A 27,308-nucleotide genomic window follows, 5' to 3' on the forward strand; every position below is an offset into this window, starting at 1 on the left:
GGAAACGCGGACGGGATTTCATCCGGTGGCTCCAACTTTAAGGAAGGAGTTCAGCATGCAAGGAGACGGGCGAGTGGAGGCGCCGATTAGAGGGAAACGCTAGGATAAGTATTATTTGGTTGTGCCAATTTATCTAAAGTCCACTTAAGACTGTCGCTGCCGCCCTGTGAACATTAATATGCCCAGCAGGTACGGAGAATGATAGCGGGGAAGGCCAACCAGCGGGAAATTAACACTGGGACCCCGCGCCGGAGCCACCTCGGCCGGAACAGAGCTCAAGAAGAACCTTATAATCAACGGCGAGTGGCTGCCGAAGATATTCCCCCTGACGGGCTCCGACGAGAGAAATTACGAAAAATCCAAGGAAAACGGGGTGCGACAGGCACAGGTACGGCCCTGAAGGCCGCGGGATAAAATGGGCCACACGACGATCCTGAGGGTTGCGGAAGCGCCGCAGGTGGCCCAATTACCAATTAATTCGCCGGCGTGATTCCGACGGGACTGCCGCTCGCCACTGTTCGGCGGACCGGCGAAGGGAACGACGGCTCAAAGGTATCGATCCGACGAGTGGATGCCGAGAGCACGGAGAACCGCAAGGAGTCACCGGTGAGACAAGCGTCGACCCCATCTGGCCGTTTTTTTTTTGTGTAATAAGGTAGAATTAGCTCGAACAGGGTCGGGGCCGTATAGCTGCCGTCACTAAATTTCATTGTAAATTTCGTTTTTCCGCGTTCTCGATATTTGCGTCTTACCGTACGACGGCCGGCCTAAAGACTTTGTTCGAGCTTGCGTAAAATTAAGTGCCCTCTCTCCCAGTTGCGCGCCGACAGTCACTTTACGTGTTTATTGTACGATTATTATTGTTAACTGTAAATTTTCGTCCGGAAAAATTACTTTAACTGAGCCCCACACTTAAGGCGATCTCGAGATTCGATAGCTAGCAATTGCGTTGCAGCGTCGACTCGCATTCCGTGTATTATATTATAGAGGGTAGTTGTGCGCGTTGAATTTAATGTGCCTTTTATTGAGTTATCGAGTCTTGTCTAAATTCTTGTCGTTAACGCGTAATATACCGATAATCGACGGGCAAATTAATTGTCTTTCTTGTTGCGTTTATAGTGATTTTGTGAGAATCTTTGCCTGTTAAACTTTCGATACGAAGAGCTCACGCCCGAAGGCGATTGCGGTACTCGATAACCGGCAACTACGTCGCGGCATCGGCTCGCATACTCCCGAGGCTCAAATCGGTTGATACTTCCTGGTTATTTATAATTTTTCAGGTCTAGATTCAATCGGCTATGTAAGATACGTTAGTAGCCGCTCAATTCTTTCGTTAAAGTAGTAGATCTGAATAATCGACTCGCATCTATAATCGATTCTGTCAACTGTGCGTGTGGCGAGTAGATCCATTATTGTAATTAATTATTTTATTTGCGACAGACGGATGTCATTAAAGGAGCCAAAACCGCGGTATTCATTATTAAAATTTATTTGGGAATCCGTAGCTGCCGAAACTCTAACAAGTTTCGTTTAGCGCGGAATTCCGGGACTTTTCTTTTACGCTTTCTTCCGGCCGCGTGACACGTGATACCGCGGTGATCGCGCTCGAATGCCGGCCCGTCGCTGCCGGCTAATAATCTGGTAATCAATATTATAAAATCGTTTTACATCTACGCCAGTCGGTCTGCCATTGGAATTTATTCACATGTTAAATATATCTATTCTCGTTACTAAAATATTATGTTTTATTTGCAGCCACCTTGTATTCTCGATCCTTCCTTGTGAATTAATTAAACGGACCGCCCCTCTACCAATTTCGATACGGGGCTAGCCGAGTATCCGTCGCGATAGCTTTTAAATTCTTTCATCTTCTTCAGAGCGTGGAAAATTATATAATTTGTTGAGATTTTATTAGAGCGGTGCGGATTCCCCGCACCTGGCGCCCAGGCAATTTTAGAGTTTTACATTTTGAGAAAAGATCGCGCCGAAGGTGTGCCGTGGGCCAATATCACCGGCCACAATTAACATTAGCCCAACATAAAAAAATAAACGGTCACAATATATATATATATATATATATATATATATATATCTTTTCATTTGTATTTTTTCTTTACTCCCTTCCGTTTCCTTTTAATTTCCCATCCTTATATTATAATTTTTATTATTATCTTTCTTTCTCTTTATATTATTTTCCTTTGAATTATCATTACTTTTGGGAGAAATCGTTGAAATAGATAAATAATTTTCGAACTTAGACTTGGCGAATCTCTTATCTTAATTTTATTATTGTATTTTAATTTAGACCTGTGTTTCAGCGAATTTAGAAAATTTTAATTTTAACTATAACACATATGCGCAAGCGACGAATTCTATACTTCCCTTAATTAGTAAGAGTTATTCATATTTTTTTTTTATTACACATTCACCTTTTATTTTATTTTATTTCTTATATTATATTAATTATATGTATATTGTATTAACCAGTCAGAATTTAATTCTTAACGTAAATTCTTCCCTGTATATTCTGACTGATGACCTCCGAACGATTGTAACACCCGCGAGAATATATACATACACATACAGATACCCACTCACGCATACCTACAACTGCTAAGATGTATTTTTCTTTCATTATTTTTTTTTATACAGGGCGATCCTGAAAAACGTTATGTCTTTAAAATGACGTATTCCTGACACCATTCTAAGACAATTTTTCCTTTACCAAAATTTGATTTGAAGCGTAGTTTTTGAATTATGAGCAAAAATAGTTAGTAAATCACGCGTCGGGTACAGAAGGCAGGCAGGAGCGGCGCGGCGTGCCGCGAGCGCGGGCGCAGCTGACCGCCCGACGGGTGATTATCACCGCATGAGTCGCTAACTATTTTATCTTATAACATAAAATTATGCTTTAAATAAAATTTTGGTAAAGAAGAAAATGTCTTAGAATTACGTCAGAAATACGTGTTCCTTAAAATAACGTTATTTTAATAATGAAAAGTTGTTCCGGATCGCCGGCCGTCCGACGTTGCAATCAGCTGATTGCTACACGCGATGTGTGTATGGCGGAGTGTGTGCGTAAGAGAGAGAGAGAGAAAGAGAGAGAGAGGGAGGGTAGGAGGGACAGACATTCATACACACGCACGCACTTTTTTTCTCGCTCTCTTTCTCTCTTTTACGCAACACTCATACACTCTCTCATTCAGTCTCTCACTCACACTCTCTCGGTCACTCACTCACTCACTCACCTGCTTACTCACTTGCTCACTCACCTTGTAGCAGCGTAGCGAATCTTCATGCTATGTATTGTTGTTATCTGCTGCACGGTTATGATTGCTAGAGATGCGCGACACATCGAAATTTTTTCGATTATTAGTCTCACACTCGATTGACATAATACAGATTACACGATAACGAGTTTACTGTTTATTCACTCACTATTGATTTATCGATACCAAAAATTACTTTCAAAGAAACGCGAATGCAAACAGCACATGACTCGACGCGAAGCGACGGACCGCGGAGACTGCGCGACAACAAGAGTTATGTTGCCAGAAACGCGACACGCGACGTAATTAAAATTACATTATTCTTGCGATTGACTTAAATCTTCGCATCGTGAATGCAATAATTTCGAAAACGTAATAACGTACAACACATGCTTTTTAAAATAATAATTATTTATTATAATTAGAAATAGTTATTATTTATAATAAATAATTAATTTTTTAAGTATGTCATTATACGTTTCATGTTTTCTACCGCATTCGCAATGCGAAGGTTTTAGCCGATCGTTCGTCTTATCTCGCGTCAATCACGCGCCACGCGCAAGTCGTTTGTTAGATGTCGCGTGTCGCGTTTCTGGCAACATAACTCTTGTGGTCGCGCAGTCTCCGCGGTCCGTCGCTTCGCGTCGAGTCATGTGCTGTTTGCATTCGCGTTTCTTTGAAAGTAATTTTTGGTATCGATAAATCAATAGTGAGTGAATAAACAGTAAACTCGTTATCGTGTAATCTGTATTGTGTCAATCGAGTGTGAGACTAATAATCGAAAAAATTTCGATGTGTCGCGCATCTCTAGCAATCATAACCGTGCAGCAGATAACAACAATACATAGCATGAAGATTCGCTACGCTGCTACAAGGTGAGTGAGCAAGTGAGTAAGCAGGTGAGTGAGTGAGTGAGTGACCGAGAGAGTGTGAGTGAGAAACTGAATGAGAGAGTGTATGAGTGTTGCGTAAAAGAGAGAAAGAAAGCGAGAAAAAAAGTGCGTGCGTGTGTATGAATGTCTGTCCCTCCTACCCTCCCTCTCTCTTTCTCTCTCTTTCTCTCTCTCTCTTACGCACACACTCCGCCATACACACATCGCGTGTAGCAATCAGCTGATTGCAATGTCGGACGGCCGGCGATCCGGAACAACTTTTCACTATTAAAATAACGTTATTTTAAGGAACACATATTTCTGACATAATTCTAAGACATTTTCTTCTTTACCAAAATTTTATTTAAAGCATAATTTTATGTTATAAGATAAAATAGTTAGCGACTCATGCGGTGATAATCACCCATCGGGCGGTCAGCTGCGCCCGCGCTCGCGGCACGCCGCGCCGCTCCTGCCTGCTTTCTGTACCCGACGCGTGATTTACTAACTATTTTTGCTCATAATTCAAAAACTACGCTTCAAATCAAATTTTGGTAAAGGAAAAATTGTCTTAGAATGGTGTCAGGAATACGTCATTTTAAAGACATAACGTTTTTCAGGATCGCCCTGTATATAATATATGTATTTTTAATTTAATGTATAATTTAATTATTTAAACCGTTCTCTTCCCTAAATCCTGAGATCGCACTAGGTCCCATCCCGCGTAACAAGGATTAAATTCCTTTACCGAAAAGGGGCCACCGAACGAATAGGCTTAAAAACGCAGCGTTAAAGAGACCTTCGGTCGCTGACCTGTGTCAGGCCCTTCACATTCGTTCGACCCGATCCATACACACGCCCGAATAAAGTGTGTCACGGGGTAAGTAAGTTGCGTCCATCCATACGGCCCATCCATTCCAGGGTCTGGACGTAACAATATCTTGCCAATATTTAGCCATTAATGGCTAATCTATTATGCCAATACTTGGCTAATAATAGCGTTCTCACGATGTTCGACTTAGTCAAATTATTATTTTTTTTTATTGCTTTATCGCGTTAATACATTTTTACAAATATACATTTATCAAAATATATTTTACTAGAAATTTTTTCCCTTTTTATTAAGAACACTTATATATAATTATTATATGTTAATGTATTTTTAATAAAAATTCGAAAAATATCCAATAAACTATTTTATAAGTATATATTTATAATAATTTATTTCTGCAACAAAGCAATAAAAAACGTTTACTCGGACTCGAGCGATTGCTGCAAAATTGCTGCGAAAAAAGAGATATGCTGTGCGATAACGAATTTAGAGCGGTTACGGACTGCGCAGAGAATTTCTTTCGTTGGCTATTTTATACCCGCCAAGTTTCTAGAATTTTCTGGCAAATTTGAAAATGCCAGGCATGGGCAAATACAGTAAGCCAAGTATTGGCCAATCATTGGTCACCGTATATCGGGCCAAGCATGGCGTTGTAGCAAAGTGTAGCGTTTTCTTATGTAAATGGCACCCAATTATTTCCCATGCATGGGCCAACATAGAACGCCAAGTATCGACTAATCATCGGTTACCATATATCGGGCCAAGCATTGGCCCTGTTGTCAAGTCTGGCTATTCCTATATGGGTCCGTATAAGTAAATAATTACCTTTTGATTTTTTCTTTTTTACAGAATGCTATTTAGGAGAAAATTATTTTTAGTTTCTATTATTTTCTAAGTACTAAGGGTAAACAATTTTTTAAGCTTATTTGTTTTACTTATTGGCACGGTTTTTATGTACATGGAATAATTTTATCTTCATATTTTTTTATCTTTTTTTTAATGGGACAGTATTTTATAAAACTCTCAAAAGAGACTATAAGAATATGCAATAAAAAATAAGCGATTTAGTATAAAAAATTCATGATTTTGTCCCGACCTTGATAGCGTTAAACTGAGGTTAAATAGATTTTTTTAAACTTTACAACCTTTCTTAAACTTTCTTTTTGTATTAAACATTTTTTTACAACATTTATGTTTTTCGAGATACTTCCCGATCTTTTTGTGATAGCCTGTACAGAATACCCTGTAGAAGACGCGTATATCTATATTTAATATATAATATGAGATTCGTAAAGTTTATATTCTTGAATTTTGTAGTACATTGCATATAACGAGCATTAAATTGAGAATAATTGAATCGAAATTGGTGTAGTGGAAACTATTGTGGAAATTCAAGTTAATTTATCAATAAAAAAGTTTGTCTAGTTAAAATGTCTCACACAAATTTATCGCCACATAATTCTACATATATTCTTATTATATTTTACCTTTCATAACATGAAAGATAAAATATAATTCATTCATTAACATTGTATTTTTAATTTTACAATGTCTACAATATTATAATACTTTCATGGAGAAAAGTTAAAAAATATTTATACATAATTTTAAAACACACACACACACACACACACACACACACACACACACACACACACACACACACACACACACACACACACACACACACACATATATATATATATATATTATGGATATTATTATACACACTACTGATTAGAAAATATTTCGTCCATAACAGCGATATCAGTTGGATAATTCCTTGCCAAGCTTTCATTTCGTACGTAATAAGTACCTTCATATTTAGAAAAATATCGCCCTATCTCTATATTATTGATCCACTTTGGTGGACATTTTGATACCATATCTAAAATAAGAAAAAGTATATTTTTTATATTGTGCGTGTTTAAAGAGATGAAAAATTATATAAAATATATATAATTTATAAAAGAGAATGCTACTCTAATATTTCATATATACCTTGTGGTACATAACATATTATATTATTTTCTGCAAGAATTATATAGTGCGGCTGACAGACAAATCTGGAATTGTCTGATTCGCAAGTTTGACATCTACATAGATACGTATGATGCTTTTTATAGCTTTCCCTCAGATGCGGAACTAAAGAATACAATTTTCTCTGTACAAGCGAAGCTTTACATTTGTAATGCCAACCAATTATCACGCCATCGTGACGATCAATTCTTTCAAAAGACGAAGACAAGTTTGGTGAGTGCGTTACGATCATACCAATCTTAAATTTAATTTCTCTTTTTCTTATTTCGAGTTGTTCATTTGTGACGATGTTAGATCTATTCTGTATATACATAACAAAATGTGTGTATAATAATGTAATAATAAAATTTAATCAATATCTTTTATGAAGTGTTTTCAAAAGTAATTATTATAATTATTTAAATAATATAGACAGTTGACATTGTATATTGACATCTGAACTCATATATGTATACATATATACATATACATTTACAAAAACATATACATATACATATGCATATACATATGCGTATATAAATATATATAATATATTAATATTACAGTATATCATATACAATATGTTATACACTACCTTTATTAAACGTGTAATATAAGTGTATTCATAATCCATATTTATTCGTTCAATATTATTGCTTAAGCTGCGTGATAAAAAATTTAACATGTACATCATTTTCCATTTGTAAGATACTTGGTGTTTCAATTGTAAATCAGTGCAAAGATTACAATGATTTTTCATTCTATAGAGATTAAATATCAGATTTCGTGTTTGCTGAAAAATAATATATATATATATAAAAGTATGAAACTTCAAAAGTGCATAATTCACAAACGAAAAGAGACCGCCGCAAAATTTAAACGGCGTATTACTTAGGAGTGTATCCTCTACAACATATGTAAAAATAAAAATGTTTCGAGTTTTGTAACCCAAAGTAAACATTTATCAATTATTGTTTATATATACATATATATATATATATATATATATAAGCAATAATTGATAAATGTTTACTTTGGGTTACAAAACTCGAAACATTTTTATTTTTACATATGTTGTAGAGGATACACTCCTAAGTAATACGCCGTTTAAATTTTGCGGCGGTCTCTTTTCGTTTGTGAATTATGCACTTTTGAAGTTTCATACTTTTATATCATCTTTTCGTTATATCCTATTTATGTATTTACATTTTTTGTTTACATTTGTTTATCATGGTTTCTTATTATATTTTACTTGTGTGTTTATATTTTTTTGTTTACGTTTACTCGTTGTTACTCCCATATCGCTAAGCTATAGAATTATTGTTTAGTTTTGCTAGAAATCTTGAAATCTAGAATATATGTATTTGTAAACTTTGCTCCGTCTTGCAAAGTACATGTGTGAACACCGTGGATTCCGCCACCCCCTAGGGGGGGGCTCTACTTCCGGAAAAAATAACCAAACCTAAGCTGTGTCTGAAGTGTAGGAAATACCTTGACATATGACATATTTTGCTTCACATGGTTTATGAGTTTGCAACTTTTTATGCAGGTATATTCCACACTTCAGACACGGGTTGAGTTAGGTTATATTTTCTCCCCGTAGGGGGGGCGGGGCGGAATCCACGGTGTCACATATGTACTTTGCAAAAGGAAGAAAGTTATACAGTGCCTACCAAAAGTTCCGGGCCACCTATATAAAAGCATGAAACTTTAAAAGTGCATATCTCAGAAACGAAAAGAGACCGCCGCAAAATTCAAACGGTGTATTACTTAAGAATGTATCCTCTACAATATATGTGAAAATAAAAATTTTTCGAGCTATGTAACCTAAAGTAAACATTTACCAATATTTCAATTACAGAAAAGAAAATAAAAGAAAATAAAATTTATTGTTTATAGAATATATTGATTCAAAATGACTAACATATTATTTATAAGACTTACAATTGATTATTATCTTCATCAACTACTTCGTATTAAAATTGGTAGAAAAACTTATATATAAAAAGTTGCTTACCAATATGTTATATAATGGATTCAGAGGATGCATAACGCAACATATTCCTCTGTAAATGTTCGAGGAATTAATTTCGTATTTCATCATATAAAAATATTTTACCGATTGATAACCTTCTGTATAACTGAAAATATTAAAAAATAATTATTTGTACACACACACACACGCGCGCGCGCGCGCGCGCGCATGTGTGTATATATATATATATACACATATACATATATACATACTTAAGGACACCCTGTGTGTATATATATATATATATATATACACAGGGTGTCCTTGAGCACTCCATCACGCACTTATGAGGAGATAGATCGCAGTAAATTAAATAAAGAAGTCCTATTCCATGTAACGATTTTTGCAATAATAATAGAAATATTAATTATTAAAATCGAGGGGAGGGATAGCGTGCCGCTACCCGGTTATCGCCATTGCCATTTTCATGTTTCGCCGCGCGCCAACAGGCAATGTTTGACACGGTCAGCCGTGCTATAACTCGAGCGGTCGAGCGCTTCTCTCATTCGTTCGATTTTAATAATTAATATTTCTATTATTATTGCAAAAATCGTTACATGGAATAGGACTTCTTTATTTAATTTCCTGCGCTCTACCTCCTCACAAGTGCGTGACGGAGTGCTCAGGGACACCCTGTATATATACATCAGATAGGTTGAAAAGCTCTAGAGCTAAAATTGTTACTAACTATTTTGGTTCCCATAGGATTGCCATTGCAAAACCACACTTATAATTCAGAAAGCAAAGTAAACCAAGTCTTCTAGCTATGCTGTGATATATAATAGACAATAGACATCCTTGGTAATGTTTTAAAATCTGTATCATCAAATTTTATTAGAGAAAAATTATATTGAACATTTATAAGATATAAAACACATAGTTTGCACACTACATAAGAAAGTTATAATTTAATATATAAAAATTATAATTTAATATAATAAGAAAATAACTTACATAATTCATAAATTTTTCTTCGACATCTAATGTTATCAATAATTGATGTACTTGATGAACAATTAAATCAGAAAATATAATTTCGTCAAGAATACACATAATTTGTTTAGCATCTGCCGGATTCCAGAAGTTATCGTTGATATTGTTATCTCTCCAAAAAGTAAATTGCTCACAAGTCGTCGAGAATACCGAATGCGTAGGATATTTATTTTTAAGGCGGGATAGTACTTCTTGCGCAATATCATTTAACCATGTATCAATGATTGAGTAAGATACACAAGGTTGAAAATATTGTGCGATAATAGTAATTTGCTTTTCTAAAAGCAGCTTTTCCTTTGGCATGTATATAAATTTGGTTTGCTTGTATACTAACCGATACTGTTTTAACCAATGATAAATTAGGCCGAAATAATATTTAACTGTCAAATTGGAATCGTGCCTGAAAAAATAATTTACATATTAATTATACAATATTTACATTAATTTATAATATTAGTGTCAATTTGGTTTATTAAATTTTACCATGATAATTGTGCAGAAATAATTCTATTTATATCATCCAAAACAAAACGATAAATTATAGAATTTTCAGCCGTGGAACGCAGAAGTTTATTCAATTCCATTTTTTTGATATTCCCTAAGTTATTATAAGACATTAGTGACACATAATGCCGTAGTTCTTCGATACATTTTACACCTGCTTCTAAATGGTTAAAAATTTTCTCCAATTTCTTTTTGTTATGTATTCTTTTCGACAAGGGAAATCTAAAATTGAAAAGAATATTCTTCATAAATATGTTAAACAACAAACATCAGCAATAAATTATAGAAAAAATATTTATTTTATATTATAAAGTAAACACATATTATATATTTTAATTATATATATACATGGTGTCTTATTTTAATTGTGCATCCGAATTAACAAGCCCAGAAAGTGATCGGATGAAAAAATATTTTAGACAAAAGTTTATTTTAGACAAAAGTTATAGGGTTCGCAGGGGGACATCTGATGGTGACATTGGTTTGATCTTGAGTGAATGTGCCAACGTCATATAGAATTAAACTTTGTTTTATTAAATGAAACTCCATATTTTTTATTACATATGCTTGCAATTTATCTCGAGAGCTCTTTCCAAAACACTATAATAAAATATTTTTTGTTAAAGAGTTATGTCTAGTCAGCAAACCGAAAAAAGTATGATGTTTGGGAATTTTTTTGAAGTGTAATTTTTTTTACAAATAAATTTTTATTCAAAAGTACAAATATTAAAGATGTTATTATTTTTTTAAAATAAAATATTAAAAAATGTAAAAGTTATAATTATTCTCCCGTGTATATTGTTTTTTAAAAAGCGCTGCGCGGTGAGCAGTGTTATTTGAAGCTGATTCATCTGATATCAAAAATTCGGTAAATTGTAGTTAATGTATGAAACTGTCTAGTAGATGAACGAAGGATTAATCGAAAAATTGTTTTGGGACAAAATGGCAGCCATTTGACACTAAGATATTCTTTTTCGACTTAAAAATTGCCCATTATTTATTAAATAAAAAAAAGTATTCATTAAAAAACAAAATCCTTCGTTCATCTACTAGGTTTTTATATGTAGAAGAAGCCTGTAAAATTTCAAGCAAATCGGTGTAACGGTTTTCGAAATATCTTGCTCATCGGCTTTGAAAAAATGATTTCGAGAAAAACACGTTTAAGATTTATTCAAGTTTATTTTTAAATAAAATGCAGATTTTTTAATTTATACAGAATCATCTATTCCGGGCTTATATAATTTTAGTTTATTAAATCTTTTTTATTACATCTTTACCTATATATTGGCTTAGCCCTCAAAACATCAGAGCTGAAGCTTTATAGTCATATTTAAACGAAGATATACATTCTACCGCTTCATGAAACATACACTTATAACTCTGTCAATTTGCATCCGATTAATTTGAAACTTTTAGGAAATATTTTCGATATGATACTTCAAGAAAATGTAAAAAGATAAAAATCGTTTTTTTTTTTACTTTTATGACTAAGCATAACCTTAAGTACTTTTCGAGTTATGAGAGTTGAAGTAATTTCTTAATTTTACATACACCAATTAATTGGTGTAAAGAAAACCTATAATTGTTTTTAAGAAAAAATATGTAACTTGGAATTAACAATTACAGATTTTTTTAAACACAGTTATGCTTTCTTTGTACTAATTAAGTCCTCTCATTATTTTGTGTATAAAAATATTGTGAGATAAGATAATCGAAAAATGAATATTTTACGAGATATTTTATGGTTTATGTAAAATTAAGAAATTATTTCAAGCCTCATAACTCGAAAAGTACTTAACAAAAAATATTTTATAGTGTTTTGGAAAGCTCTCGAGATGAGCTATAAGAAAATGAAATTAAAAGTAGAGAGCACAAGGTCATTTAGCAAATTTTCTGACCTGTGCAGGATTTTCAAGAAACAAAATTGAACTCCATATGATCTTGGCACGTTCATTCAAGATCAAATCAATGTCACTATCAAATGTCCCCTTCTGAATCCTACAACTTTTGTCTAAAATATTAATAATATTTAATTTAATAATTTTCGAACACCATATATATATATATATATATATATATATATATATATATATATACAGGGTGACCCATTTTAACTTAGGCAGCCAAATAACTCGAAAAATAAGCAAGATAGAGAAAAATGTTTTAGACAAAAGTTGTATGGTTTCGAGGGGGCCATAAGATGGTATCATTGGTTTGACCTTGAAGAGTCATTTGAAGGTCACGTGAAGGTCACTTCAATTTTTTTAAATGGAATACCCTATATATTTTTGTACATTCTTGTAGCTTATTTCGAGAGCTTTCCAAAACACTATAATTAAGTACCTTTCCGTTAAGTACTTTTTGAGTTATGATGCTTGAAATAATTTCTTAATTTTACATAAACCGTAAAATATCTTGTAAAATATTCATTTTTCGATTATCTTACCTTAATACTTTTATGTACAAAATAATGAGAGGAATCAATTGGTGTAAAGAAAACACATAGTTGTTTTTAAGAAAAAATATGGAATTGTTAATTGCAAATTACATATTTTTTCTTCAAAACAACTATGTGTTTTCTTTACACCAATTGATTCCTCTCATTATTTTGTACGTAAAAGTATTAAGGTAAGATAATCGAAAAATGAATCTTTTACAAGATATTTTACGGTTTATGTAAAATTAAGAAATTATTTCAAGCCTCATAACTCAAAAAGTACTTAACGAAAAGGTACTTAATTATAGTGTTTTGGAAAGCTCTCGAGATAAGCTACAAGAATGTGCAAAAATATATAGGGTGTTCCATTTTAAAAAATTGAAGTGACCTTCACGTGACCTTCAAATGACTCTTCATGGTCAAATCAATGGTACCATCTTAAGGCCCCCTCGAAACCATACAAAACATGTCTGAACCATTTTTCTCTAAAATCAAAAATGAGAGAGATATTTGGGGTGGACATTTGAAATGGGACACCCTGTATACATACACAGAGTGTTCCTGAACACTCTATCACGCACATGTGAGGAGGTAGAGCGCAGTAAATTAAATAAAGAAGTCCTATATCGTTTAACGATTTTCACAATAATAATAGAAATATTAATTATTAAAGTCGGACGAATGAGAGAAGCGCACGACCGCTCGAGCTATAGCACGGCCCACCGTGTCAGACATTACCTGCCGGCACGCGGCGAAACGTGAAAATGGCGATGGCGGTAACCACGGGTAGCGGCGCGCTGTCCCTTCCATCGTCGCACGCCGGCAGGCAATGTCTGACACGGTGAGCTATGCTATAGTTTCTCTCATTCGTCTGATTTTAATAATTAATATTTCTATTATTATTGCAAAAATTGTTACATGGAATAGGACTTCTTTATTTAATTTACTGCGCTCTACCTCCTCACAAGTGCGTGATGGAGTGCTCAGGAACATCCTGTATACAGGGTGTCCGATTCGTGAGGGACCAAACGAAAAGTGATGATAGATTGGGTCAAACTAAGAAGAAAAGTCGTCTACCATTTTGCAAAATTCGCAATAATTATTAAGTAATAAGCAAAAATGTCACATAAAGGTTACTTTTAATTTTTTAAATGGAACCCGCTATTTTTTATTATGCATTCTTATAGCTTATCTCGAGAGCTTTCCAAAACACTATAATAAAGTATTTCTTCATTGAGTACTTTTCGAGTCATGAGGCTTGAAATAATTTCTTAATTTTACATAAACCATAAAATATCTAGTAAAATATTAATTTTTCGATTATCTTACCTTAATACTTTTATATACAAAACAATGAGAAATCAATTGGTGTAAAGAAAAAACATAGTTGTTTTTAAAAAAAAGAAATGTAATTTGCAATTAACAATTATATATTTTTTCTTAAAAACAACTGTTTTTTTTTTACACCAATTGATTCCTCTCATTATTTTGCATATAAAAGTATTAAGGTAAGATAATCGAAAAATGAATATTTTACTAGATATTTTATGGTTTATGTAAAATTAAGAAATTATTTCAAGCCTCATAACTCGAAAAGTACTCTTTGAAGAAATACTTTATTATAGTGTTTTGGAAAGCTCTCGAGATAAGCTATAAGAATACATAATAAAAAATAGGGGGTTCCATTTAAAAAATTAAACCTTCATGTGACATTTTTGCTTATTACTTAATAATTATTGCAAATTTTGCAAAATGGTAGAGGACTTTTCTTCTTAATTTGACCCAATCTATCATCACTTTTCGTTTGGTCCCTCACGAGTCGGACACCCTGTATATATTTAGGATGCCAAAATTCGCGGATGCAGAATGCACATATGATTGTTCGTATTAAAACAAACAATTTTTTCCTCTAGTAAAATTGCGTCATTACTTCTTAAATGAGAGCAACTTTAAGTTAACTTATTGTTAAATTAACTTTAACAATAAGTGCTTTAGATTACATTTGAATCAGGGGCGGCGTGCGCACGACATATGTGGCATTTGAGCGTGTATGCTATTTTACTATTTTGCCAAAGGTTTTACAAGAATTATACATGATATCTAAATATCGTTATTTTCAATACAACGTATTTAATAAGAGAAGATTTTCTAATTGATCGATGTCATCGAAGCAACAAATCTAAAAATAAAATAAATAGATTAGATTACACGCGAATAATTTTGATCCAAAATTATTGCTTTAACGTCCTAAATATGTTTTGACCGATTAAATGTTTTGAAACATATGTTCGAAATGCAAATCTTCCATTTGTATACACATACTCGTCCCGCAAATAGATATATGAATATGCTCTAAATCATTTAATCGGCCCTTTTCAGGGTCAACAAATTTTTAAAACATTGGAGCAATAATTTTAGATCAATATTATTTACAGGTAATTTAATCATACTTTTAGTCGTTGCTCCGGGGTATCAATTAAAAAATCTTCTCTTATTAAGTAAGATGTGTTGAAAATAATGATATTTAGATATCGTGCATAATTCTTGTAAAAGCTTTGGCGAAATAGTAAAATAGCGTATACTCTCAAATGTCACATATGTTGTGCGCGCGCCGCCCCTGATTCAAGTATAATCTAAAGTGGTTATTCGTTAATTTAAGGATGTTTTGTATGTACAATCTCAGCAAAAAGTAGCTGAAAATCAATATTGACGAATATATCCACTTTTGGTGTATTTTGAGTATGAGAAATTGCGTGGAATATTACAATTTGATCTTAGCTACAGTGCAAAGATGTATTTTTTAATATTTATTGCGTTTTTACTGAAATATTCCGAATTTTGTTAATCGAAATGATTAACTTTTGGCAGTAACGATACCTCAAATTCAACTTGACAACACGAAATTTCATTTTTGAGAATAAAATAATTTAACGTTACTGAGTGGTTTAAAGTGTCAGAATAAATATTAAAACATTTATTAATTAAAAAAATGCATTATTTATAGCAATTTAATTAATAAATTTAATAATTTGTCATGTCTCTGGCGAGCGTAAAATGTGACAACGTTGTAATTTTTCGTAAGTTGGCCGAACTTCGCGCTCTACACACGAAGCCTATACTGCTTATATCAGTCGATGACTTATACGCATTTGTAGGTTGACAGATTTTCAGAAATTGCTCGAGGTGTAAGGTTAGTTCGTATATATATATTAGTATTTTTTCGCAATTTGCTCTAAGTATACAGCTTCAACATGCTTCGGCACTATTCCCGTCTCTCTCATTCTTCTCAGCCGAGTGCGACGTTGCCAAACTTTCACAGAGAATTTCGCCTTGTGTCAGATACATGGCTAATTTAATTGAATTATATTTAATATCTTTTTAACCAGTTAGTACTTGTATAATATTATTTGATCAAATATTTCCTCTGTATCTAAACTACACTTTTGCAAATTTTAAACAAATTCTGAATATTATTTCCATGTGTTTTTGTCATTTGAATCGACGTGGTTATACGTTTCCCATAAGAACACATGTTAATTCGGTGCAAATTAAAATCCTTATAACTTGTGAACGCTTTAGTGAATCGATTTAAAAATTGTACTGAAGATTCTAAACATATGTAAGAACATTCTGTACAATTTTCATTAAATTCTCAATATTTTGAAAATAGGTACAAAACATCCTTAAAGTTCTCATTTAAAAAGCTCTTATTAAAAAAGTAATGTTCAAACGCAATTTTGCCAGAGGAAAAAATTGTTTGTTTTGACAAACAATCATGCTGTGTATTCCGCATCCGCACATTTTAATACACCCTGTACACACACACACACACACACACGCACGCACGCACGCACGCACGCACGCACACGCACACGCACACGCACACGCACACGCACACGCACGCACACACACGCACGCGCGCGCGCGCGTGTGTATTACATTATATCATATACAACATGTTATACATTACCTTTATTGAACGTGTAATATATGTGTATTCATTATCCATATATATATCATCAATATTATAGCTTAAGCAGCGTAATAAAAAATTCAACATGTACATCATTTTCCATTTGTAAGATACTTGATGTTTCAATCGTAAATCAGTGCAAACATTATAATGATTTCTCAATTTATAGAGATTAAATAACAGATTTCGTGTTTGCTGAAAAATGATAAACATATATAAACAATCTTTTAATTACAAAAAAGAAGATAAAAGAAAATTAAATTTTATTTATTGCTCATAGAATATATAGATTCACTGGCTAACATATTATTTATAAGACTTATAATTGATTATTAACTTCATTAACTACTTGCTAAAATTAGTAAAAAAAATCTATCCATAAAAAGTTGCTTACCAATATGTTATATAATGGATCCAGTGGTTGTATAATGCGACATGTCCCTCTGACAATGTTCGAGGGATATGGTAGCCCCGATTTTATCTTAAAATATTGTACCGATTGATAACATCCTGTATAACTGAAAATATTAAAAAATAATTATTTGCACATGGATATATACACACACACACACACACACACACACACACACACACACACACACACACATGTATATAATATTGTTATGTAATGCGTCACTTAAAACCCTACAACGTTTGTCTCAAACATTTTTCCACAGGACCACTATTTTCGGAGATAATTGGCCTTTTCTAGACTGGCACATCTTGTGTGTGTGTGTGTCTGTGTATATATATATATATATATATATATATATATATATATATATATATGCATATACAGAAAGTAGACAAAATAATGTGAACACCTGAAAAATAAATACTGTATTTGTTTATTAATAAGATATTGAGCCACCATTTGCCTTTAATATAACTTCAATTTTCCTTGAAATAGAATCATATAATTTTTGAATAGTTTCCAATGGAATATTGTCCCATTCTTCTATTAAATAATACAATCTTTAAGATGTGTAACGCAACCATGCACACAGTTAGAAAAGTTTAATCTTGATTTAAACACATCAAAATGAACTTTAATATCTTCTCTGACCAGCACAATTGCTCGATTTAAATATCATCGAACCACTATAGGCAGTTCTGGAAAAGAGAGTGAGAAGCAGATCCCCTACTCCAACATCTTTAAAGTAATTGACAGATATTTTGATAAAATAATGGGACAATATTCCACTGGAGACTATTCAAAAATTGTATAGTTCTTTTCCAAGGAAAATTGAAGCTGAATTAAAGGCAAATAATAGCCTAACACGTTATTAATAAACAAATATAGTGTATTTTTCAAGCGTTCATATTATTTTGTTTACCCCCTGTACATATATGCAGGGTGTCCCATTTTAAAAGTTCCACCCTCATAACTTTTCAGGATCAACGTTTGAAGGAAAACCCGGATAAAAGTTGTAGGGAACAAAGGGGGCTATCTAATAGTGACCTTGGATTCGACATTAAAGGTCATTTTCAAGGTCATTTGAAGGTCAACTTCCGTTTTTTAAATGGGAACCTCTATTTTTTATTACTTATTCTTGTAGCTTATCTCGAGAGCTTTCCAAAACGCTATAATAAAATATTTCTTTATTCAGTACTTTTCGAGTTATGAGGCTTGAAATAATTTCTTAATTTTATATAAACCATAAAATATCTAGTAAAATATTCATTTTTCGATTATCTTACCTTAATACTTTTATATACAAAATAATGAGAGGAATCAATTGGTGTAAAGAAAACATACAGTTGTTTTTAAGAAAAAATATGGAATTGTTAATTGTAAATTACATACAAAGAAAAAATGTAATTTGCAATTAACAATTACATTTTTTTTCGAGACAATTATGTGTTTTCTTTACACCAATTGATTCCTCTCATTATTTTGTACATAAAAGTATTAAGGTAAGATAATCGAAAAATGAATATTTTACAAGATATTTTACGGTTCATGTAAAATTAAGAAATTATTTCAAGCCTCATAACTCGAAAGTACTTAATGAAAACTAACTTAATTATAGTGTTTTGGAAAGCTCTCGAGATGAGCTATAAGAATATGCAATAAAAAATGGGGAGTTCCATGGGGAGCTCTCGAGATAAGCTACAAGAATATGCAATGACAAATAGTAGGTTCCATTTAAGAAATTGAAGGTGACCTTCACGTGACCTTCAAATGACTCTTCAAGGTCAAACCAATGGTACCATCTTATGGCCCCCTCGAAACCAAACAACTTTTGTCTGAAACATTTTTCTCTCCCAGGCTTGGTTTTCGAGATATTCGACTGGATGGATTAAAATGGGCCACCCTGTATATATACATATCAGATAGGTTGAAAAGCTTTAGAGCTAAAATTGTTACTAACTATTTTGGTCTCCATAGGATGGCCATGGAAAAACCATACCTATAACTCAGAAAGCAACATAAACCAAGTCTTCTGGCTACGCTGTGATATATAATAGGCAATAGACATCCTTGGTAATATTCTAAAATCTGTATTATCAAATTTTATTAGAGAAAAATTATATTGAAAATTTATAAGATATAAAACATAGTTTGCACAGTACAAAACAGTTATAATTTAATATATAAAAATTATAATTTAATATAATAAAAAAAAATTTACATAATTTATAAATTTTTCTTCGACACCTAATGTTACCAATAATTGATGTACTCGAGGGACACTTAAATCAGAAAACATAATTTCATCAAGAATACGCATAATCTGTTTGGCTTCTGTTAGATTCCAGAAGTTATCATTGATATTGTTATTTCTCCATAAAGTAAATTGCTCAGAAGACGTCGAGAATATTGAATGTGTAGGATATTTATTTTTAAGGCGGGATAGTACTTCTTGCGCAATATCATTTAACCATGTATCAATGATTGAGTAAGATATATATGGTTGAAAATATTGTGCGATAATAGTAATTTGCTTTTCTAAAAGCAACTTTTCCTTTGGCATGTATATAAATTTGGTTTGCTTGTATGTTAACCGATACTGTTTTAACCAATGATAAATTAGGCCAAAATAATATTTAACTATCAAATTGGAATCGTGCCTGAAAAAATAATTTACATATTAATTATATAATATTAACATTAATTTATAATGTTAGTGGCAATTTGGTTTATTAAATTTTACCATGGTAATTGTGTAGAAATAATTCTATTTATATCAACCAAAACAAAACAATATATTATATAATGTTCAGCTATGGAACGCAGAAGTCTATTCAATTCCATTTCTTTGATATCCGGTAAGTTATTATAAGACATTAATGACACATAATGCCGTAGTTCTTCGATACATTTTATACCTACTTCTAAATGGTTAAAAATTTTCTTCAATCCCTCTTTGTTATGTATTCTATTCGACAAGGGAAATCTAAAATTGAAAAGAATATGCTTCAAAAGTTTGTTAAACAATAAATATCAGCAATAAATTATAGACAATATTTATTTTATTTTATAAAGTAAACACATATATCATATATTTTAATTATATATATACAGGGTGTCTTATTTTAATTATGCACCCCGATTAACATCGCAGAAAGTGGTCGGATGAAAAAATATTTTAGACCAGTGCTGGGATTTACTTGCAACTTTCGGCCGGATTTCTTAAGGGTCGTCTACAATGGCCGTAGCATAAGGTTGTAAAGACCGTAAGCGAAATGAACCAAATCCATTTCCTACGGATTTCGTGCGTTCTACGGCGGTCGCGCATACGCAGTCACGGAAGAATTCTGCGTTCTTAATTCTGATTGCGCGTCCGCCGTAGAACATACATCGTAGCCGTAGGAAATGGATTTGGTTCATTTCGCTTACGGTCTTTACAACCTTATGCTACGGCCATTGTAGACGACTCTTTAGCTTACGCCTACTGTTCCCCTCTTACCGCTCGCGCCGCTCGTAACTAAGGAGCGCTCAGGAACGTGTGCGTCACAAATATAATGTGGCAATCTATCTATCTAAGTTCTCTTTATTGTAATTACGTTTCAAAACACAATATTTTAAATTGTTACAGAACATATACGTAATTAATAACAGGATACTTATTTTTATTATTAATAAACAATAAAGAGAACTTAGATAGATTGCTACATAATATTTGTGACGCGTACGTTCCTGAGCGCTCCTTAGTTACGAGCGTCCGGTGGCGCGGTCGCTAAGGCGCGAGTGGTAAGAGGGGCACAGTAGGCGTAAGCTAAGAAATCAGGCTGAAAGTTGCAAGTAAATCCCAACGCTGTTTTAGACAAAAGTTGTAGGGTTCGGAGGGGGACATCTGATGGTGACATTGGGTTGTTTAACCTGGAGTGAACGTGCCAAGGTCATAGGGACTTGAAATTTGCTTTATTAAATGAAACTCCATATTTTTTATTACATTCTTGCAGCTTATCTCGAGACCTCTTTTCAAAACACTATAATAAAATATTTTTTGTTAAGTATTTTTCGAGTTATGAGGCTTGAAATAATTTCTTAATTTTATATAAATCATAAAACATCTAATATACGTAAAATATTCATTTTTCGATTATATTTTACTCAATAACTTTATGCACAAAATAATGTGAGGAATTAATTGTAAAGAAAACATAATTTTTTTTAAGAAAAAATACGTAATTTGAAATTAACAATTATATAAGCAATTCACTGCGTCCACGCAGGTACTTTGAAAGGCGAAATGAAATTCACTCTGCATCTAAACTTGACCCTCGCTAACAATAAGAGTAAATTTTATTTTGTCTTGCAAGGTACATGCGTGAACACAGTGGGTTCTGCCCTCTTCCTCGTTTACGGTGAGACTTCACTTTAGAAAGATATAAAACTGGCTCAAACTTATTTTTTATTTAAAGCTAAAATTCGGCTTGAATTACTTTATATAACCGTTGTATGACGTAAAATTATATTCTAATCATTAAACATTTTTTGTTGATAAATTATTAATAAACTAGTGCGGGCTAAAACCTTTATAACATTACTCAAAATATTAATCTTGACAAGATATGTGAAAATTATTGAAATCGGAAATGGCTCTCTATATCTGCATAATTATCATATTATAATATCCAGATGCATCTGCTGCGATAAAATCTCGCATTATTTAATTTAATTTAATTTTATATTATGAGAAGCTAAGTTAAAAATAATTGTATAGAGATATTTAGATTGAGGCATGCCATTAAAACAAAAATAAAAACTGAAGTATTTTTTATTCTAAAATATTTTAGAATAAAATAATATTTAATTTTTACAATCAATAAATGGATAAAATTGATTGCATATGATGTTTTATAACATTGTAAAAATCATCAAATTTGAACAGAAAATTTCAAGAATAAAATACCTGTAATATTATGAGTTCCAGATATTCTATTATATACAGGGTGACCCATTTTAACTTAGGCAGCCAAATAACTCGAAAAATAAGCAAGATAGAGAAAAATGTTTTAGACAAAAGTTGTATGGTTTCGAGGGGGCCATAAGATGGTATCATTGGTTTGACCTTGAAGAGTCATTTGAAGGTCACGTGAAGGTCACTTCAATTTTTTTAAATGGAACATCCTATATATTTTTGTACATTCTTGTAGCTCATCTCGAGAGCTTTCCAAAACACTATAATTAAGTACATTTTCGTTAAGTACTTTTTGAGTTATGAGGCTTGAAATAATTTCTTAATTTTACATAAACCGTAAAATATCTTGTAAAATATTCATTTTTCGATTACCTTACCTTAATAGTTTTATGTACAAAATAATGAGAGGAATCAATTGGTGTAAAGAAAACACATAGTTGTTTCGAAGAAAAAATATGTAATTTGCAATTAACAATTCCATATTTTTTCTTAAAAACAACTATGTGTTTTCTTTACACCAATTGATTCCTCTCATTATTTTGTACATAAAAGTATTAAGGTAAGATAATCGAAAAATGAATATTTTACAAGATATTTTACGGTTTATGTAAAATTAAGAAATTATTTCAAGCATCATAACTCAAAAAGTACTTAACGGAAAGGTACTTAATTATAGTGTTTTGGAAAGCTCTCGAAATAAGCTACAAGAATGTACAAAAATATATAGGGTATTCCATTTAAAAAAATTGAAGTGACCTTCACGTGACCTTCAAATGACTCTTCAAGGTCAAACCAATGATACCATCTTATGGCCCCCTCGAAACCATACAACTTTTGTCTAAAACATTTTTCTCTATCTTGCTTATTTTTCGAGTTATTTGGCTGCCTAAGTTAAAATGGGTCACCCTGTATATATATATATATATATACACACGAGTTCCGCTCCAAAATATTCAATTTATGAAAATTAATTAGAATATTATATAAGTAAATATATAAGTAAATATTGAAATATAAAAAAATAACACTTATGAAACAAATGAATATAAAAGAAATATCTTTATAAATATTAATCATAATAAAAGTAAGGAGATGTAACTACATAGATTGAAAGTGGCATTGAAAGTATTTCTAGACGTATTAAAATTTTGGCTTTATTAAATTTTGATCCTTTACTACGATCGTATTAAAATGTAACATTAGAAGCTCAATATACGATGAAGCAACAAACGCAATATAAATTAATAAGATAATAATGTAATACCTTTAACATTATTTTTTCACTATTAGTTTCACGAAGGTTTGTTGAGCGATGGAAATCGACCAAATATGAAATAAATATAAAAAATTTAATTAAAAAATATTTAAAATCATACCTCTGAAAAAACTTTTTTCCCCAAAATTTGGTGCTAAATGTTATATGCTGTAATCTCTTACACGTGGATTTAAAATTCACGATATCCTCCAAGCTGATGTTCTTATTTTCCAGAATGGTAGCAATTATTTCATCCGGCAAATGTGTTATCGTAGACATCGTAAAAAATTCAACGATTCGCAAAACAGCTCGCAACCGATATTATTTATTTTCGCACCACTAATTTCGTTTATATATTTATATATATAATTAATCACGAATATAGGCGCACAAATTTTACTTCTACTTGTAACACTGCGTGTATTAGATACACTTCGTTCGACGTTGCACGTGGTTCACTAAAGATGCACTTTCTTTCTTAGAAATGATTCACGGCATTTGGTTTATCAGAACAAGAGAGTCCTGATTGGTCAAAAAAGTCACCATAGGAGCAGGTACGTATGACAAATTCTTTGGAAAGAATTTTTGGACAATTTTTTTTTCACTTCTTGAGATGTATAGTTTTATGGTTTTATTTCAATGTTATTTTCCAATGAAATGTTTTGTCTTTTTAATCGTTATTTATAGGTATATATGCGCTAAGAGAGAGATCATATTTTTCTTATTGGAGTTATAATTGTATCGAATTCCTTGGCTCTTAATTTTATTATGCTTATATTTATTATAATTATTATTTAAGAAAAATTAAATAAACTAATGAATCATATACGATCGCGAAATACAAGGAACTGCGAAGAACCGTTAAAATAAACTAATGTCAGTTTTCGCAGATCGGCTTTGTACAATATAAATTCTACGATAAAAATTTTCAATTTTAATTTATGAATATAATAAAACTTTGAAATCTATGTTCAATCTTCTTATATCGTTTCTTATATCTTCATATATCGTTTCTTCTCTTCAATATATAGAGAAAACAACTTTATCCTTTTATATATAAATACTTTGTTCATTTATAGATTTTGAAAGATATTATTTTTTTAATTTTAATTATAATTGTTTCCGGCGACTGTAATCACACCGGCATGCATTTTAATATTTGCGATGCGCATGATCGACGAACATTATCGCCTTTTAACACACGCATTCACGCTTGTACAATTACACTGTGTACACTTATAAAATCATGCTCAAATACACAAGCACATATTATGCATTCATATTCACACTTGTACACTTGTACACACATACACACACACCACACACATCAAAGGATGTATATAAATTTTATTTTATTTTATTTGGACACCAAACAAATCGCATTTTTTTTCACTGCTGTTCTCCCGATTTCTCATCCCGATTGCAGTTATTCGATTCTCCTGGCAGATTCGCGAAGGCCGTTGGTGACATTTTTATATTTCATTATGTTTATTTATTTGATGAAAATTAAAATAACTATTAAATGAATCACGTTCGATCGCAAGAATGGAAGAAACTGACATAGATGAATATTAATATTCGAATATTAATATTGTTTAATCTTGTCAAATAAATTTTACGATCTAAATATTTAATTTTAACTTTAGAATATATTTGAGAATTGAATGCTACTTTTTGATCTTTTTGAATCGATCTTCCCCTTAATAAAGATAAGAAAAAATCTGGCCTTCCTTAATTGTAGTTTGAAGTAATATATGTCATAAAATTAATTTTACATTTACAGAAATATTATACACAGATTTTTTTCCATAAAGTTAAAATGCATTTTATTTTTATTCAGATTTGTTTTTAAAAGAAATTTAACTTTGTATGATAAATATTTTGTATAACATAAAATATCATTATTATGTTATAGATTTTCTTGCAATAGTAAATTATAACTGTATTTAACCTTTAATGCGTCATAATGTTGACCGGATCGATTGCTAATTTTGAATTTAAAAGTGCTAAATTGATCGAAATATTTGAAATTGTTGTTTTGAAAATAGGCCCTGGACTAAACGAGTTAAGACTAAAGTGACCAACAAAAACTTGGCGTGCTTGAAGCTCATTATAACTCATAAATTTTTATAATTAGTAAATATTATAAATATTTAAAATCAAGATTCACGAATTATCTGAAATTTAAATCTCCAAATTATTATCAGAAATTATTATCAATGTGTTAATAAAAATATATGAGTTATGCGACCGGGGCAAGTTTTTGTATTTACTTTGTCTTTAATCCCTTTTTCTCAATTTTACTTGACAAAGCTTATAATTATTTTAATAACAATTTCAAATATTTCGATCAATTTGGTACAGGACACTTTTAAATTTGAAATTAGCAATCTACGTGACGGATTTTGTAATGCAGTAATAGTTAAATAATCTACATTTGCAATAAAATCTATGACATAATAATGCTATTTTATATATCATACAAAATATTTATTATACAAAAAATCAATTTATTTTAAAAACAAGTTTTTCTTAATAAAAATAAAACGCGTTTTATTTTTATGAGGAAAATCTATGTATAATATTTTTATAAATGTAAGATTGATTTTATGGCAAACATTATTTCTCAAATTACAGACCATCATAAATTTAATTGTTTTTAAGTGGGCTTGGCTAGTTATAATTATTAATTTCAATTTAATTTTTATTTAATTTTGATTTTTTACTTTTTACAGGATGCTACTTAAGAGAAAATTATTTTTAGTTTTTATTATTTTCTAAATATTAGAGATAAACAATTTTTTAAGCTTTTTTGTTTTACTTATTGACACATTTTTTTATGTACATGGGATATTTTATATCTCCATATTTTTTTACCTTTTATTTAATGGGATAGTATTTTGTAAAAGTTTTGAAAATGATTATAAGAATATGCATTAAAAAATAAAGGATTTAGTTTATAAAATTCATGATCATTTTGTCCTGACCTTGGCAGCACACTCAATATCAACTGATGAGACTAACTAGATTTTTTAAATCTTACAACCTTTTTTAAATCTTCCTTTTGTACAATACCTCTCCCCAACCCTCTCCCTTTTTCTTTCCTCTACGCTTGCTATCACTTTTTCCCTTCCATTTTTTTCTCTCCTCTTCTTCTTTAAAAGATTTTACCGTCGGCATTTACCTCCTCGAAGAAAAGGTATTCAGACAAATCATGTAAAATAATATAAAATAAAATAAAATAACGGAAATTAATAGAAGAAGAGGAAAGAGGGAAAAGGAAGAGAAGGGGTGATAAAAAGTGAAGGAAAGAAGGGAAGAGAGAAAGTGAAGTGATGAGAGAGTTGGGAGGAAGGAATTAACACGTGGTTGCCTACATATTGGCGGCGGCAGTCGTCTATTTTCTACTTTAAATGATCCCTAGAGCTCATACGATTCAATGAATCAAGTTGGGACAATGAGAACTTTTCATCAGGATTACGTAAACTACAATTTCTCAAAGTTTCAACCAAATCTACCGGGACCCATTTTTCATATGTTTTGTGCGAGGTCTTTTTCAAATCATCATTCTCTCAGCTTTCAAAAAAGTTGAGAGAAAAAACATAGTTGTTTTTCTTTACATCAATTGATTCCTCTCATTATTTTGTACATAAAAGTATTAAGGTAAGATAATCGAAAAATGAATATTTTACTAGATATTTTATGGTTTATGTAAAATTAAGAAATTATTTCAAGCTTTATAACTCG

The 27,308-nt window shown here is 31.6% G+C and overlaps 2 protein-coding genes and 1 long non-coding RNA gene across 3 annotated transcripts; all 3 read right to left on the reverse strand.

The window, feature by feature from the left end:
* Positions 1-6,579: 6,579 nt before the first annotated feature.
* Positions 6,580-7,633, reverse strand: LOC145976783 (uncharacterized). Its single transcript, XM_083108185.1, has 3 exons — positions 7,588-7,633; positions 6,975-7,314; positions 6,580-6,861 (listed from the first exon to the last, which is right to left on the reverse strand). Exons 1-3 carry the CDS (start codon positions 7,624-7,626, stop codon positions 6,704-6,706), a joined length of 537 nt encoding a protein of 178 aa, XP_082964311.1. The 5' UTR covers positions 7,627-7,633; the 3' UTR covers positions 6,580-6,703.
* Positions 7,634-16,959: 9,326 nt separating this feature from the next.
* On the reverse strand, positions 16,960-19,682 carry LOC145963886 (uncharacterized). The gene is made up of 4 exons (XR_014436291.1): positions 19,571-19,682; positions 19,310-19,437; positions 17,329-17,452; positions 16,960-17,129 (listed from the first exon to the last, which is right to left on the reverse strand). It is a non-coding gene; the product is annotated as an uncharacterized LOC145963886 (long non-coding RNA).
* A 33-nt stretch (positions 19,683-19,715) lies between these two features.
* Positions 19,716-23,840, reverse strand: LOC145960940 (uncharacterized). The gene is made up of 4 exons (XM_083080722.1): positions 23,683-23,840; positions 20,093-20,335; positions 19,789-20,009; positions 19,716-19,738 (listed from the first exon to the last, which is right to left on the reverse strand). Exons 1-4 carry the CDS (start codon positions 23,838-23,840, stop codon positions 19,716-19,718), a joined length of 645 nt encoding a protein of 214 aa, XP_082936848.1.
* Between the last annotated feature and the right edge of the window lie 3,468 nt (positions 23,841-27,308).

The sequence above is a fragment of the Camponotus vicinus genome, unplaced genomic scaffold, assembly GCF_025532165.1.
Source record: "Camponotus vicinus isolate PSW18456_S1 unplaced genomic scaffold, iyCamVici1.0 SCAF_1, whole genome shotgun sequence".
Taxonomy (NCBI): Eukaryota; Metazoa; Arthropoda; class Insecta; order Hymenoptera; family Formicidae; genus Camponotus; species Camponotus vicinus.